At 54.4% G+C, this 15,706-nt stretch overlaps 1 protein-coding gene across 1 annotated transcript in view; it reads right to left on the bottom strand.

Annotated features, from left to right (window-relative positions):
* The window catches only part of LOC118023413 (chymotrypsinogen B-like), a 23,107-nt gene extending 7,401 nt beyond the window's left edge, over positions 1 to 15,706 (bottom strand). Inside the window, exons 1-8 of the mRNA XM_035024513.1 lie at positions 15,619 to 15,706; positions 13,311 to 13,402; positions 13,105 to 13,184; positions 12,924 to 13,002; positions 12,485 to 12,665; positions 11,641 to 11,814; positions 8,434 to 8,586; positions 7,531 to 7,932 (exon numbers count right to left, since the gene is read on the bottom strand). Coding sequence (XP_034880404.1) covers positions 8,570 to 8,586; positions 11,641 to 11,814; positions 12,485 to 12,665; positions 12,924 to 13,002; positions 13,105 to 13,184; positions 13,311 to 13,402; positions 15,619 to 15,706 — 711 coding nt within the window. The 3' untranslated portion in view covers positions 7,531 to 7,932; positions 8,434 to 8,569. The remainder of the gene's footprint in view (positions 1 to 7,530; positions 7,933 to 8,433; positions 8,587 to 11,640; positions 11,815 to 12,484; positions 12,666 to 12,923; positions 13,003 to 13,104; positions 13,185 to 13,310; positions 13,403 to 15,618) is intronic.

The raw sequence follows: 15,706 nt of genomic DNA, 5'->3' as shown, positions 1-15,706 counted from the left end.
GGGGGGGGGGGCATCAGACTCCTGTTGGAGGAGATCATTGAGAGGACAGGACCACCTACTGACCCACAAACTAGGCCCTGTCAGTCAGAAACTCCTGACCCCTCCCCCTGACCTTGGAATCTATGTCCCGCCCCCCCACCCCCCCCGTCCCTGTAGGAGGAGCCCTTGGAAGGATGCGGCCTTGAGTGATTAATGTGTTTTGAGGCCATCTGGACAGGATACACGACTGAACCCCACTAAGGCCTCCCTAGGAACCAGTAAGGTTCTGGTGGGCGGGTGTGGAGATCTGCTCCTGGTGCAACTGCCCAAGAGAGCCTTCATGGCCATCCCCTTGCTCATGAAACCTGCCGCCTGCCAGGCTACGGTGGCCCACCTCTCCTTGCAGTCTCTCCTTGCCCTCCCTGCATGGAGGCCGGTATCAAATTTCACCCAGAGAGCTCCTGAGGTTGTAAACCACCAATTCCAGAGGTTAAGGGTTCAGTCCCACAGATTGCCTGTGCACCCCACCCCCATTTCAGACACCAGTCACCACGTCAGGTTTCTACCTGGGCTTCTGACCAACTGGCCATCAATCAGAGCCCTCCCTTGTGTTCAATTCATTTGCTAGGGCAGCTCACAGAATTCAAGAAACCGATTTACTCACTAGGTTACCATCTTATTATAAAAGGATGTAAGTTGGGAACAGCCAGAGGGAAGAGATGCAGAGGGCAGGGTACATGGGAAAAGTGCACAGAGATTCCATGCTCTCCAGGGGGCCCCACTCTTCTGAATCCTCATCTGTTCAACAACCCTGAACCTCTCCCAACCTTGACCTTCTGGGCTTTTGTGGAGGCTTCATTACATAGGCACGACTGATTAAATCATCGCCCACTGGTGATTGAACCCCATCTCCAGCTCCTCTCCGGGCCCCAAAGGTCAGGGGGTGTGACTCAAAGTGCCAACTCTCTAATCACAAAGTTGGCTCCACTGGAAACCCGCCCCCCATCCTTAAATGGGTTCCAAAAGTCACCCGATTAACCTAACAAAAGACACCTCTCCTGCTCTCACCACTTAGGACATCGCAAAGGTTTTAGGTGCTCTGTGCCGGCGACAGGGACAAAGACCAGATATATGTATTTACTATAAATCACAGTATCACAAATGGGCTTATCACTGACAGGACCATAGTGACCCAAATGACCCCTTCTTCATTTCCAACCCTGAGGAAGCTCACTTGACCCAGAGTGGAGAGAAATTCTTTTTGCAAGGTCCTCCCCCTAGTTACAGGGCACGGCTACTACATTTTACTGGGATTGCTAAAACCGTCCACAAGGCCCTGGAGGGCACTGACATGGTTACTGGACACCGAGGAGATTTCCACCCCAGACACCCAGACACTTCAGACTCATGCCCCTCCCCTCCAGCAAATTTCCTTCAATAGAAAAGGCTGCCCGCTCCCTCCCCAGGAAACCCGTGGTCCAACTTTGCCCATTAAGGTAAACAGGTAAACCTTTCTTGGGAGTTATGAAAACTCGGGGTTCCTGTCTACTTGCTCTCTGGACAGCCATTCTCTAAACTCCAGGCCCTGAAACTAGCATTCTCCCAGCTACAGCCCCCCTCTGCTGTCCACCCTCTTGCCACACACTTGCCCTGTGACCCCGAGCCCGTCCTGGCTACTCCCTCTGCCCCCTTCAATAACCTCCAGGATTGGCAGTCACCTAAGCACCTACCCTACAAAACTAGCAGCCCCCCAGCGCCTGTCCCACTTCCCAGAGAGAATCGCCCCTATACCACCTGGTGGCCCACCGAGAATAAAAATATGCAGTCCGTTTTGGCCCTATGAGACACCAGCGTCCAAGTCAACGTCATCCTAGGAAATCCCTGTAAGTTCTCTGAAGGGAAGTCCTTCTACCTACAAGGCATTGCCAGTGAAACCATCAAGGACATACAGACGCATTCAGATGTAACTACTAGGACAGTGACCTCAGCTTCCTCTGGAGGCGGCCCCCTGGCTCGCTCTTTCCAGCTGTGGGTGCATTGTCACCACCTCGGCATATAGAACAAACCCAAGCTCTTGGCCTTCCTAATGGGACTCACCACGTGGATGCCGGGGACTCTTCCTCACCTCGGGAGGACAGCACTCCCGAACACGGAATTACACCAGCCCTGAAAGCCAAGGCCCTGTTATTAAAGCTGTGACGACAGGAGTCAGGAAGCCCACCCTCCGCCGTTGTAATGGCCCCACGTGGCCGACAGTCAAGCCAGTCACTGATGATGCCACCTCACCATGGACTGAGGCTCCCCTAAGGCTCGGATTCCCATTCTCACAGAACCGACTGAGCACGTACGATGGGCACAAGGAGCGTCCTTCGTGGTCACTCATGTACCTAATGTGTTCTGCTTGTTGCCCCACAGAGGAATTCCAGGCCTAGTCTGGTTTCACTTTGGAAGGGCTACTTTTATGCAGTTCCCAGAGGGATTTATTTTTTCATTTTTTAGACAGTGAGTGGGTCACGGGGAAAAACAGAGGGAGAGGGAGAGAGGGAATCTTAAGCAGACTCCACACCCAACGTGGAGCCTGACATGGGGCTCGATCTCATGACCCTGAGCCGAAATCAAGAGTCGGACCCTTACCTGACTGAGCCACCCAGGTGCCCCTACAATTCCATGTAACCTCTGCCACCAGGATTTCAATGCCCTACGGTAAAAAGTCTTGTTTGGGGCACTTCCCTGATGACGTTACGCTGAGGGGTCCCCCCGGGGAGGCGGTCCCAGCAGATTCGCACGCCTGCACCGGCCACCGACACCACACGGGGTCCAAGGCCCGGCCTCAATCGTCGCGTCTCCGGGCATCACCTGGTTCTCTAAGGACTGAGAAATTCCCCCAACCATCAGACGGGCATCACTCGCCCTTAAACCACCCACCACACTCCAACAGGCGCCACACCTACGCAGCCTCCTCATGTTCTAGAGGACACGTTCTCCAGCCCTCACGAGCCCTTCGCCCTCCGTACGCAACCACGTGCGTGTCTGCCGCCTTCCACGGAGCCAGGCCCAGCGGTGCCCTCGGCAGCTGCCCAGCACGCAGGCCAGCCCCCTCACCGGTAGTCCCCCAGCTCTGCGTTCCCACGCAGGTCCTTGGCACAGCGGACTACGCCCCCTGGAGTCTCTGGAGCAGCCACGAGTCCACCTGGCTTCCCACGGGCTTGCGGCCTAAGCGCCCTCCCCCAGCCCCATATGCGCCCCCCGAGCACCAGCTTCCGGAATCCTACTGGGCTCTTTGAGGGACCAAGGCCCTACCCAGCGCCCACCCAGTACTGCCCCGAGAACAAGCTCTCGTACTGGCTGAGGTTAGAGACGCCGGCCCGCAGAAGCTTGGCACAGCCCCTGAGGCCCCCTTGTGGAGGGGGGCCTTCGGGAGAGGGCTGACCTGGCGTCCAAGGCCTTTCCCTTGCCCGAGAGCCCTGAGGAAGTGAGACGGACACCCTGCTTCCTCCTGCTGCCGCCGCCCCCTGGGGGAGCCCCTCGGCCGTCTGTGGCGGACAGGAGTCTTCTTCACCGATGGCGGTACCACGGTCCGTCACACCAAGCAGCTCCGGGGGGCCGTGGCAGCCTCTAGTCCTGGAGGGGGCTCCGGCCCAGCCAGTGGGCGGAACTTGCAGCTGTTGGCCTCGCCCTTGAGGAGGTGGCGACACGGGGCCTTCTGCAGGTCCACACTGTCCCCGACTCCTGGGCTTTGGCTAACGACCTTGCGGTTTGGTCTGACCAACAGCCAAGGGACAGTTTTCTCCCCAGAGGGCAAGTGCATCTGGGGCACCCACACGGGGAAGGACTGAGCAGAGGCCCCACTTCCCATCACAGTCACACACACTAACCGTCCACCCGAGGCCACTCTCAGCCATACCTCGGACCCCCTCGCTCCAGCCAACACCCACCCTTCCCAGCCGCTGGTGAGGGGCCCACCCAAGCTCAGGTGGCAGGGGGATTCGTGCCTGAACAAGCCGGGCTCGGGCTCTGGACTCCTTCTCTCCACAGCTGCAGCCAAGCTTGGGACACACAAGTGCATTCTCTGCTCCCCAACGAGACCATGGATACCATGCGGCTGGGTACACAGCCCTGGGGAGACCCACCGCACGCCTGCCGACAGACGGACTTTCCTTGGCCCCTGGCGCCCTCTGCTGGGCCTTCCAGATAGGCCCGCGCCATCACCGATGCTTCCCCGGAGACTCCCCTCTGGGACCCTCACCCAGAGCTCCTCCTCAAAGCAGGGCGTCTCCTTCCTTGTTAGCCACCTGACAGGGCAGACTCTGACCAGGGTGCCCATCTACCTGTCCGGAGACTCAGCAGTGGACTCTCCAACACAGTGCTCCTGGGAACTCACATTTGGCTACCACCCCCAGGCGGCTGGCTCCTTCAAGAGACTCCCCTTCGGTTCCTTTCAGGCAAGTGACCCCTGAAACGGATCAAAGTCTTGCCCAGACCCTCCTCTTGCTTGCTTCTTGCCCCCCCGGAACTTCACGCCCCACATACCCCACTCACCAATTGTTTCAGAGACCCCCCCCCAACGAATTCCACTTTTTGTCATCTCTGGCAATCCTCAAGCTCCCACCCTCCAGGATAGTGTCCTTTTTACTTTATCCTGATTCCACCCCTCGCTTCTGTAGGATTTTCCCAGCAGCGCACCATCTACTCCACACTGGTGAGCTCATCGGGGCCGACAGCCCAATGTGAGGCCCCCCATCCCTTATTCCCCTCCCCTCCCAGGTCAGGAGCCCATCGAGTTAGTGGGAGATCACTTCCTTGGGAGGCCTGACCATGGTGGGGACACTCCAAAAGGAGCCACCTCCCTGCCGGCTGCTCTCCCCAAATATAGTGGCAGTGAGGGCTGGTTCATGCCGCTAAAATCCCTGCTGGGTTCCAGGCAGTAGAAACCCTCTCCCGGGGACCCACAGGGGCATGGTTTGGGTATCCAAGAGGGAGAGAAACGCTCTGCTTGGGAGACATGAGCCATACTCAGGAGTGAGAGCACCACGTGAAAGCTGCAAGGCATGGCCTTCCCCCCACTAGACGAGATAATCCACCTCAGCTGCTGAGAGCTCTGTACCCAGCAGTCAGTCAACAAACAGCTGGGCCCTGGGGAACCGACCCAGCTCGTCCAACGCTGCGCTCTACGGCTGTGGCTGATCTTCAGGCCGTGTACGGCCTGGGGGTTAGGGTTACTGGTAGACCCCTGGGCTTCACCCTCACACCGACATAATGCTGGGAAAGTACCGCTCCAGCCCGTGATTGCATGACAGGATGGAAAAGCCGGGAACATTGGAGAGCCCAGTTGGTGGGGCTCAGGCCAGCATGCCATGCATGTGGGCGGCAAAGGGCCTGAATCTCTTTTTGGACAGTGTCCCCTTGCAAGCCATGTCTAAAGGATATTCACGAGCCCCCCCCCCCCGTCCCATTTCTGCACAGCACGTGGGGCTGCAAGCTAACTGGCCATAATACCGTGTGTCAGAGACCTTGCCGACAGCCCAAGATGTTAAGGTAGTCCACAATACTGCCTACATCTTTGAAGAGACTCCCAGGGCCTCGGAGATCACCAAGCTACTTTCACAGCTGGACTCGCAGTTTGGGGCCGTGGCTACGTGCTGGATTTCAGACTAGTGCCTGCGTAATCATTACAGGATTTGCTACTATAATCTTAATTCGATGTGTAATTCCTTGGTAAAACATGCTCTACCTGACTTTTAAGCCACCTGCTACGGATGCTGCTCATGTCGTCCCCAGGGGCTCCCGGGCCTCGCAGCACAGACTGACCACGGGTTCGGTTGTAGGCCAGCGTCTTACTAGACTTGCTGATCTCCAGGGCATCCGCTTCCAGAACGGTTATCTCAAATAAACCCGCCGCCAGACTCTCTAGATGAGAAGCCAGGCTGCCCCACACCCCCAGTTTCCTTTGTTTTAGAGATCTCTGGTGGACTTGAAGAGCTCACCCTTCGACTTCATTTTTCCCTTCCGGGGCTTGCATTCCCACACTTGTTTTAAATTCACCATAAAGAGGGGGTCCTTGAAATGCCGGGCCCTGGCACCACCGGTGAGTTCCCATGGGATGTGGGAAATCCTGGGGTGAGCTCCCCGCTCTGCGAAGCAAGCCCTCCTCACAGAGTAACGACTCTTGCCCCACCAAGCCCACGATCCAGATGCGAGAGGAGAGGCCAGGGCCCGACAGGTGGTCTCCAACGGCAGGGCATCCCAGGTGCCCCGGGGGAGTGCAGAGCAGGGGGCGCACCTGTTCCTGGTTGCGGCAAAGGAGGCCTGCTGCAATTCGCAGGTGCCCAGAACGCCAGACTGGGGGAGGCAGCTCAGCCTGCCGGTCATCGTCCTTGATTTCCTTTGACCGCACAGACTGAGCCGGGCCCCTGGTAGCGCTCCCGCTGTCCTGCCCCAGGGCTGTGGGCCGGAGGACTCGGCCTCCCCATCCGCGAAGGGCAGGACCCCGGAGGCCACCGGTTAGGGTAACTGCGTCCACGTAGCCCAGTTCCCTGGGGTCCCAGCACATGGCCCCTGCCCGCCGCGGCCTCTCTCATCCGCACATTCTCTCGGGCTTTGCTGCGTGGCCCCATCTCCCGAGCCTTCCCGTGGAACAGCCAGCCCCTGGGCCTTCTGCCTTACGGGGCGCATTCCCCCTCCGGTGCCTACTTCTGCACCTTCTAACCCCTGTCCCCCCCCCCCCGGACACACATTTCTGCCTCATCCACTGTGGCCCACGGCTGCTTTCCGGGCTTCTGGGAGCCATCCTGGCAGCCCGGGGCGCCGTCCCCCGGGGGCCTGGCCAGGGGCCCAAAGCTGTACCCCGAAGGAGTGCTCCCGAATCACTGCAGTCTCCCTCCTCCAGGGCGAGGTTCTGCCGCCCTTGACCCAGCCCCCACGGCCCTGCAGCACTTGCCAGCTGCGTCCTAGCGCACCTTTGGGGTACAGGTTCCGTCATCACTTACCAGACCTGCCACAGCATCATGGCCAGAAGGGGAGGTGGGGCTGACACCGGGAGCCTACTGCCCTGCAGGGCCCTGACCTCCCGGCAGGCCTGTGTCGGCTGAGGTCAGCCTCAGAACCGGGCTGCGCTGTGAGTCAGTCCTGGCCCCGGGAAGGGAGCGCGCCCTCCGAGCTCCCAACAAGGCACACCGGCTTTCACAGCAACCTTCTAATTGCCTGAGAATCGCTCTCAGCTTTTTCTTTTCTTTCCCCAAAAACTTAATTGGGCTTAGCAACAGCCACGCCATTTCACGGTCCTTATGGTTTCGCCCTCCTGCCAGGTTTTTCAAACTCCTGATATAGGGACCCCCCTGGTGAATTATCTTCCACCAGAATACTGCCCAATTCGTCAACGGTAAACATTTTAACAACTTGTTTGTTACCTTGTGCTGGGGCAGAGGCCAGGGGTCCTCACTGCCACCCAGCAGCCCCTGGTCCAGCTCCAGAACCCCACCCTGCACCTGCTTCTGGAGCCCATTCCTAGCTGAAGCTCCGCATAAAGGAAGCTTATCAGAGGGTGCTGCCTACCTGGTCCAGGAAGGACGGGACGCAGCGCTGGGCACAGGGACAAGGTGGGCTTCACCACTACCCTCACTGTAGGTGAAGAGATCGGGCCTTTACAAACCCCCTGACCAATCAGGGCTGTTGGCTGCCCAGAAAGGAGGCATGGCCTTGCTCTCGATGATTCTCTTCAGCTGAGGAAATCCCTAGAGAGGCCTGAGAGCGGAGGGCGGCCTGCCGACAACTTCCACTCCTAGCACTTGGGGTGTCCACAGTCCCTATATAAGCCGTCCCAGGATCCAGCAGGCTGTGGGTTCCAATGCGGGCTGATGGGTGGCCAGTGACTAGTGTGACACTGTCCCGATGTGAATGGAGAACATTCTCGTCTGATCAATTCAGACGTTTCAGTTAGGTAGGAAGCAAGTTCACCTGCGTCCGGGCAGAAAGAAGGTGGGGAGCATGCATCGTGTCAAACATACCTATTGGAATAAGAAAACGCAGCAGCGGATCCCGTCCTCCAGAGGCTCTGTTTGCAGACGGGGACCGACTCCTAGTTCAACCGTGGAGTGTTTGCTTAATTGTACTTAACTGATTGTAAAAATGTATATTTGGAACGTGGATATGTAAATCAACATTTTCAATTGTAATTTTTATGAACCTTAACGCGGATCAAGTATTCCTTTTGAAAATTTAGCATCTTACTTGAGATGTGCTGTAGATGCAAGTTACACACTGGATTTCAGAGACCACATATGAGAAAAAGAATGTAAAATATACCATTAATAATTTTAAAACATTGATTACATGCAGAAATGATAATATGTGCATATACTGGCTTAAATAAAATATAGTAATGAAATCAAATCACCTATTTCTTTTCACTTTTTTAGTAAGGCTACCAGGTAATGCAAAATCACTTATTTGGCTCACCTTCTATTTTGCACCAAATGAGTCAGAAGGAAGTCGGAGGCAAGGCACAGCCATGCGGTTCTCAAACTGGCCACTAGGTGGCAGCCTTAACCCAGGATTGCGATTTTCAAGCTCCAGGAGGCAGCCTCCCCCAAGATCAATCTTCAGGGAAATCTAGAGGAAAATACGGAGATAGAAAAGTGGGAGAAAGACTTGGGAGAGGAAAGGACGTTCTGAACCGCGGGTTGTGTGTGGCCACGACTGTGACCAATGGCAGGAGGCTGTGGGCTCCGCTCTGGGAGAATAAAGTAGAAGTGCATTGTCCGAATTCTGTCTGTTCCTTCCCCAACTCCAGTGCTTTGGGGCAGTGGGTACCTGCCCCGGGCCCACCTATGACAGCTAGTGCAGATGTCCTTGGATAAATGGGTCGTGCAGAAACTCTGTGCTGGTGAGGAGCTGAGGAGGACAGAAAGACCACCTCCATGCCCCCCCTCAACCCCCTCTGGGGGCAGCTGCTCCTTGGGGACCGAGCACCAGCGTAGCCCAGAGCAGCCTCCTGGTAGGAAGGGCAGAGATGAGCTGTGCTTGTGTACCTGGGGCTCATCCACTGCTTCTGGGTCCTAAGCTCAAGGGACTGACCCCTACCAGCAGCTTTGGCGTCTCCCCATGTGTGTGGGAGGACCCGGTTCTCCATGCCCCATTCTCCGAAACAATGAGAATTCTGAGGACCTCAGCTCCTTCAAAAGATATCCACAAACGGGAATTACAGATTCCACTGGAAACAGATATGAGGGGGGAAAAAATGGACCAAGACTTAAAATAGGCCTAAACACCATACTAAACAAGGTAAGATCATTTGCCAGCAATACCAAATTAGAACAAGACACTAGAAAAAGAAGAGCCAGGTAGAAATGATAGGCATGAAAACCACAGTGATTGAAGAACATAATAGAAGGCTCAATAGAAGTAAGACAGTTGAGAAATTGTGGGGCGCCTGGGTGACTCAGTCGCTTAAGTGTCTGACTCTTGATTTTGGCTCAGGTCATGATCTCAGGGTCGTGGGATCGAGCTTTGCGTGGGGCTATCCATGCTGGGCGTGGAGCCTGCCTAAGATTCTCTCTCTCCCACTGCCTCTCCCCCAATGCCCCCCCATCCCCCGCACTAAATAAATAAATAAATAATCAGTTTTTTAAAAAGAAATTGACGGGTTAGAAGGTAGGTTAAGAAACTCTCTTGGAAGAAACAGCAAATGAAAAGAAATAGGGAGGCTAGAAGAGGAAATGCCCCAGTGCCTAGAAAACAGGGGTCCCAGAAAACGAGATGAAGAAAAAGCAGAAACGGATACAACTCTCTGGGCGAAGAAACTATGGAGATAGATTCCTCAGGTTGAAGGAAAAATAAAAAAAAAACTTAGATTGGAAAAACTCAAGGGTGCAACCGTAGGATTCCATTTGTATGAAGTTCCAAACGGGCAGAGCCAACCCACGTCACTGAGGTGGGCGTGGGGACTCTGCTGGGGCCGCGGAGGGGGCGTTGGAGGCTCGGTGCTGTTTCCTGGTCTGGTTGCTGTGTGAATGTGTGCTCAGAAAAATTCATCGAACTGGGGCGCCTGGCTGGCTCCGTCGGAGGAATGCGTGATTCCTGATCTTGGGGTCAAGAGTTTGAGCCCCATGTTGAGGGGTAGATTGTACTTAAAGTTAAAAAAAAAAAAAGTTAATCAAACTATAAACAATTTGTGCTTTTTCTTTTATTATGTCATTCTTTGGTAAAAAGCTCACCAGAGCAGGAGAGCACACACTGCCATATAGCTCATGAGTGGAAGAAATCATGATGAAAATAGAAAAACTTAGGACGATATATTATATATCAAAATTTATGGGCTGCAATGAAAACAGTGCTTTGAGGGAAATTTAAAGCCTGAAATATTTATATTCGGAAAGAGGAAAGGCAGAAAAATGAATGAGCCAAAGAGCCAAACTAAGATGTTAGAAAATCACAAATAATAAACACAAAGAAATTAGGAGGTTAGTGTTACCCTGATACCAAAAGCAGATGAAACACTACAAAAAAGAGAATTGTAGACCAGTATGTCTCATGAATATAGAGGTGAAAGTTCTCCATAAAATACTAGCAAACCAAATCCACCGGCATACTCAAAAGATTATACAACCTGGCCAAGTGGGATTTATCCCAAGCTCGAAAGGGTTTGGAATAAGAACATAAGAACATAAGAAATGGACCAGTGGAATACACAATGCTAACAGAATGAAGAAAAACCCATATAACGATCTCAACTGACACAGAAAAAAACCTTTGACCAAATTTAACATCCTTTCATGATAAAAAGCACACAGAAAACTAAGAATACAAAAGAACTTGCTGGATGCTAAGGGGCATTGATGAAAAACACACACAGGTAATGCTGTATCCAATAGTGAAGGATTGAAAGCTTTCCCCCTAAGATCAGGAAGGAACAAGACAAAGATGCCTGCTTTCACCATTGCTGGCAAATATTGTACTGGAAATTGTGGCCAAAACAATTTAGACAAGGAAAAGAATAAAAGTCATTAAAATTGGAAAGGAAAAAGTACAGCTATCTCTATTTGCACATATCATGATCCTACATATAGAAAAATCCCAAAGAATCAACAAGTGAGCGATTCAAGCTAATAACTTCAGGAGAGTTGCAAGGTGCAAAAACAATACACCACAACATCAGTTGAGGTTCTATATACCTGTACCCTATAATACACATGAAAAGGAAATTAAGAAAGCTATTCCAGGGGTGCTGGGTGGCTCAGTTGGTTAAGCATCCGACTCTTGGCTTCGGCTCAGGTCATGATCTTAAGGTCGTGAGATCGAGCCCTACATGGGGCTCTGTGCTCAGTGTGAAGTCTGCTTGAGATTCTCTCTCTCCCTCTCCTTCTGCCCCTTCCCCCGCTCTCTCTCTTTCTATCTCTCTCAAATAAACTTTTTTTTTTTTAAAGCTATTCCATTAACAGTACCATTGAATTAATGAAATAGTACATATTTAAAGCAATTCTTTGCAAAATAGGATAAGGGCTAATAATTTTTTTAAAAAGGGAAAATAACTACAGCTGGCAAGGATGGGGAGCAATTGGAACCCTCATGCATCACTGGTGGGAAAGCAAATGGTGCATCTGTTGTGGAACAAAGCCTAGAGTAGCCGGTGTCCATGTGCAGAGAGCTGCAGAAGAAAGGCCTCACCTGGGGGACAGGTGTGTGGAGGGCAGGAGCCGGGCCGCACCTTGCAGGGGGAGACCCCGCTGGCGCCGGCGCAGATCATCACATCGGTGGTCTTGCTGCCCCGGAACTTCTGGCCCTCGGCGTTGGACAGGAGGGGCAGGGCCGCCGGCTGCAGCTTGTCGGGGGTCTTGTTGGCTGCAGGGACACAGCAGGCCGGCGGGGGTCAGGGCCCCTCCCCCGCCCGCCCGCCCCACGGCGGAAGCGCTTGGGACGCTGGAGGAGGGGCCGCCGCCGGGGAAGGGGACACCCGGCCGACCCGGGCCCCGAACCACAGCTGGCCGTCGGACTCCCAGCCCGGACCCCGGGGCCAGCGGAGCACGGCCGCCGGCCCCCAGTCCGGGGAGGAGTCCGGCCTGGAAAGGGGGCAACGTGGACCTGGCTGCAAGTTCGTGAGGGCGATGCTTGCTGGTACGTAGGTGTTTCTCGGCAAGTTAGTCTTCAAGTACAGAGCGCTTAAGCTCTTTTTTTTTTTTTTTTTTAAGATTTTATCTATTTGAGAGAGAGCAAAGCAGGGGGAGCAGAGGCAGAGGGAGAAGCAGGCTCTCCACTGAGCAGGGAGCCCGACGCAGGGCCCAACCCCAGAACCCCGGGATCATGACCCAAGCAGAAGGCAGACGCTTAACCGACTGAGCCATCCAGGTTCCCCAAGAGGGTTTTGAATAAAGAAATGGAAAGATTTATGGCTGTGTTGCAATTTAGACAAGAAAAAAAAAAGCCACAGGGGTGCCCCCCTGGAGACTCCCGCTACTCAGGCAGCCCCAAGCGCAGACACATCTCCTGGGGGGAAACGCCAGGTCCTGCTCACCGTTGTACTTGGTCCTTCCCCAGCCGGTGGTGACACACAGCAAACCAGGGGGGAATTCGTCTGTCGCCTTGGGCAGGCACACGGGGTACACGGTCTGGGAGAAGCGGGCGGGCGTGGCCAACTTCAGCAGGGTGATGTCATTTTGGACGGTCAGCATGTTGAACTTGGGGTTCTTGAAAACCTATAGGGCAGAGCCAGAACAACAAAATCAAGCCCTCGGATTCGCTGGCAATCTGCAGGTTGCAAAGAGATAAGCTCTTTCTCTGGCAGCCCGTGGAAGAAACAGACCCACAGGAGCCCGGAATGAGAATTCGGAGGGCAGTCCCATCCACCCCTGGGCTCCTGTGTCTCAAGCAGCCCAAGGGTCTTGTCCTTCCTGCTCCTGCCCCGAGCCCCTCGGCTGAGCCCCCCAGGCCAGTGGGACAGGGCTCAGGGATACCTTGGCAATCGTCAGGACCTGGATGTTCTCCTCATCTGAGCGCTGGTTAAACTCCCCAGTCATGACCAGGTGAGATGTGCTAGAGGAATCACGTGGAAGTTAAGGACTAGGAGTGGGCCCTGCTCCCTCCTCACCCCGAAACGTAGCCAGAAGCAGAGCCCTGAGCCTGCCCAGGCCTCACCTGACCCTGCAGTGGGCGGCAGTGACCACCCAGTCCTCGCTGATGAGGGAGCCCCCGTAGAAGTGGAAGCCAGTGCTGTCCTGGAGGAAGACAGACAGGTCAGTGCTGGCTGGACACCAGCAGCCCCCAACCTGGCCCCGGGTAGGCCAATAGCCCAGTGTGTCCTCCACTCAGGGGCAGAATTCCCCCCTCCCCTGCAGGGACACCTGCCAGGGCCAGGAGCCCGGGACAGCGTCCTCCCCATTGACGATCCTGGACAGGCCACTCAGCATGGGATGGATGGTGGGGACCCCGCAGTCTGGTGGGGGGGGCAGGAGGAGGGGGAAGAAGGCTGAGGCCCAGGGCCAATCTGCAAAACTAGTTTCTTCCAGGCCCGCGCAGGACCCCACACCACCCTCCTACCACCCCCAGGCAACTTCTGCTGCAGTCCTCAACCTGTAGGCATGAGGATCCCCACATGCAGCCTGCTAACCCTACTCATGCTGCCATGTTCAGGGCTTTCCTGATGAAGGAGCAGAAAACAGGCTGAGAAATCAGACTGGACTCCCAGCCTTCTTGCTGTGAGAACTCAGAGTGTCCCTGAATCTCCACTGCTCATTTACCTCAGTACACAGGGGAGCAAACAAGGCTCCCCTCTCAGGTCAAAACTCACCTGTTGGATGGGAGGAGTGAGATTAAAATTGGCTAATCCCAAGCGCACGGGGAATCTGGAACTAGGACGCCTTGCCCAGGCGGGTAGGAAATGGTACATTCCACCCTTGTGCCCTCGCTGAATTTTCTTTTCCAGAGATTTCAGGAACTATTCATGCATAAAGTTTATGTTTCTTAATTATTTTATTAAATAAAATAATTTGGTTCTGCCCCATACATGGGCACATGGGGAAAACAGAAAACGAGGGCTTGAGTCGTCCCAGACGCTGAGAAAAAAACAAGTGTACTTAATATGTCCGTGAGGACCTGGGGGTATTCTCGGCACCTGCGCAAGTCAAGTTAGGCTCCTGCAGCCGTCACCGCACCCCCCTGGGTAACACAGGCTAGTGCCTGCCCTGCTGCCCCTGGGTAACCCAACGCAGAGCATTCTTGCCAGAACATGTCAGCATACTAATCGCTTTCTTTGTAACAGCAAAAACAGAACTATCCCAGGATGAATTTATACAGCTGACTACAGTGATTACAGCGATGGGGCTCCGCACCAACGGGGATAAATCTAAAACATTACATGGGCGGCAAAAGGTACTTTATTATTTTATTTTTATTTTTATTTTTTTTGACAGAGACACAGCGAGAGAGGGAACACAAGCAGGGGGAGAGGGAGAAGCAGGCTTCCCGAGGAGCAGGGAGCCCAATGTGGGGCTCAATCCCAGGACCCCGGGAACACGACCCGAGCCGAAGGCAGACGCCCAACGACTGAGCCACCCAAGCGCCCCGGCACTTTATTTTTTTTAAAGTAAGCTCCGTGCCCAGCCTGGGGCTTGAACTCTCCACCCTGAGATCAAGAGTCGCAAGCTCCACCTCCACCGACTGAGGCAGCCAGGTGCCCCGGGCACGTTTTAAAATTGATGTAGCGTATAATACTGTGTGTGGAAGTTTGTACGCATTTTGTATGGTATCTGTGGATTTCTAAGTATGTAGTAAATTGGTAAAAGCCTGCCCAGAAATGAGGCACAGCAAGCTTGGAATCGGGCTCACATTCCACGAGGGTCAGAGGGAGAGTGTGGCTTGAGCTGAATCTAGTTTATGTTTTATTTTATTTTTTTTTAAGATTTTTTTTTTATTTATTCATTCGAGACATACAGAGAGAGAGAGAACGTGAGCAGGGGGAGAAGCAGAGGGAGGGGGAGACCAGGCCCCCTGCTGAGCAGGAGCCCGATGCGATGCGGGGCTTGATCCCAGGACCCCGGGACCACAACCTGAGCCGAAGGCAGATGCTTAACCATCTGAGCCACCCAGGCACCCCTAGTTTATGTTTTAAAAAGAAATCCCTGAAGCAAGTCAGCAAAAAAAAAGTAATATTTGCAAAACCCTGATGGTAGGTACGTGGCTGTCATATTATTTCCTGTAGTTTTTACCATTTCTTCTTTTTTAATGGAAAATAAAGGACTTCACAAGTGCCTGGCACAATAAATAAAAATCTGAGGACGGGCACTGAGAGTCTCCTGCGACCGCTCCCCTCCTCTGCTCACAGTACCCCTGCCCGAGCCAGGCCTGGGGCCCCGGGACTCAGCGGGGCCCAGACTGGTCTCTGGCACCCTCCTGGCTCAGAGTCCAAGTGCTCAGAGAGCCCCAGAAGGACCCCTGTGCTCCCCACTGCCTCAGCTTGCCAGTCTGGGGAGAGGCCGCTGCGTGCAGGGAACGGGGTTCCAAACTCCTTCTTGGCTGGGCCCCAGGGCTCGCTCTGGACAGAGCCCCTCGTGCTCCTTCCCTGGGGCTGGATGCAGAGCCACTGGGGGCTCGGGACCCCTCTTCAGCCTGCTCCAGGCCTGGCAGGCCCACCCCTGGGGTCCCGACACTCACAACCGAAGGCAGCCTCCACAAGGGCGAAGCAGGAGAGAAGCCAGAGAAAGGCCATGTTGCTGCTCTCAGGAAGATATGGGACAACCAT

This window comes from Mirounga leonina, unplaced genomic scaffold (assembly GCF_011800145.1).
Source record: "Mirounga leonina isolate KUSES-001 unplaced genomic scaffold, KU_Mleo_1.0 Mir_180, whole genome shotgun sequence".
NCBI lineage: Eukaryota > Metazoa > Chordata > Mammalia > Carnivora > Phocidae > Mirounga > Mirounga leonina.
The sequence above is the reverse complement of the archived record's forward strand: the minus strand, read 5'-3'. Positions and strand labels throughout refer to the sequence as shown.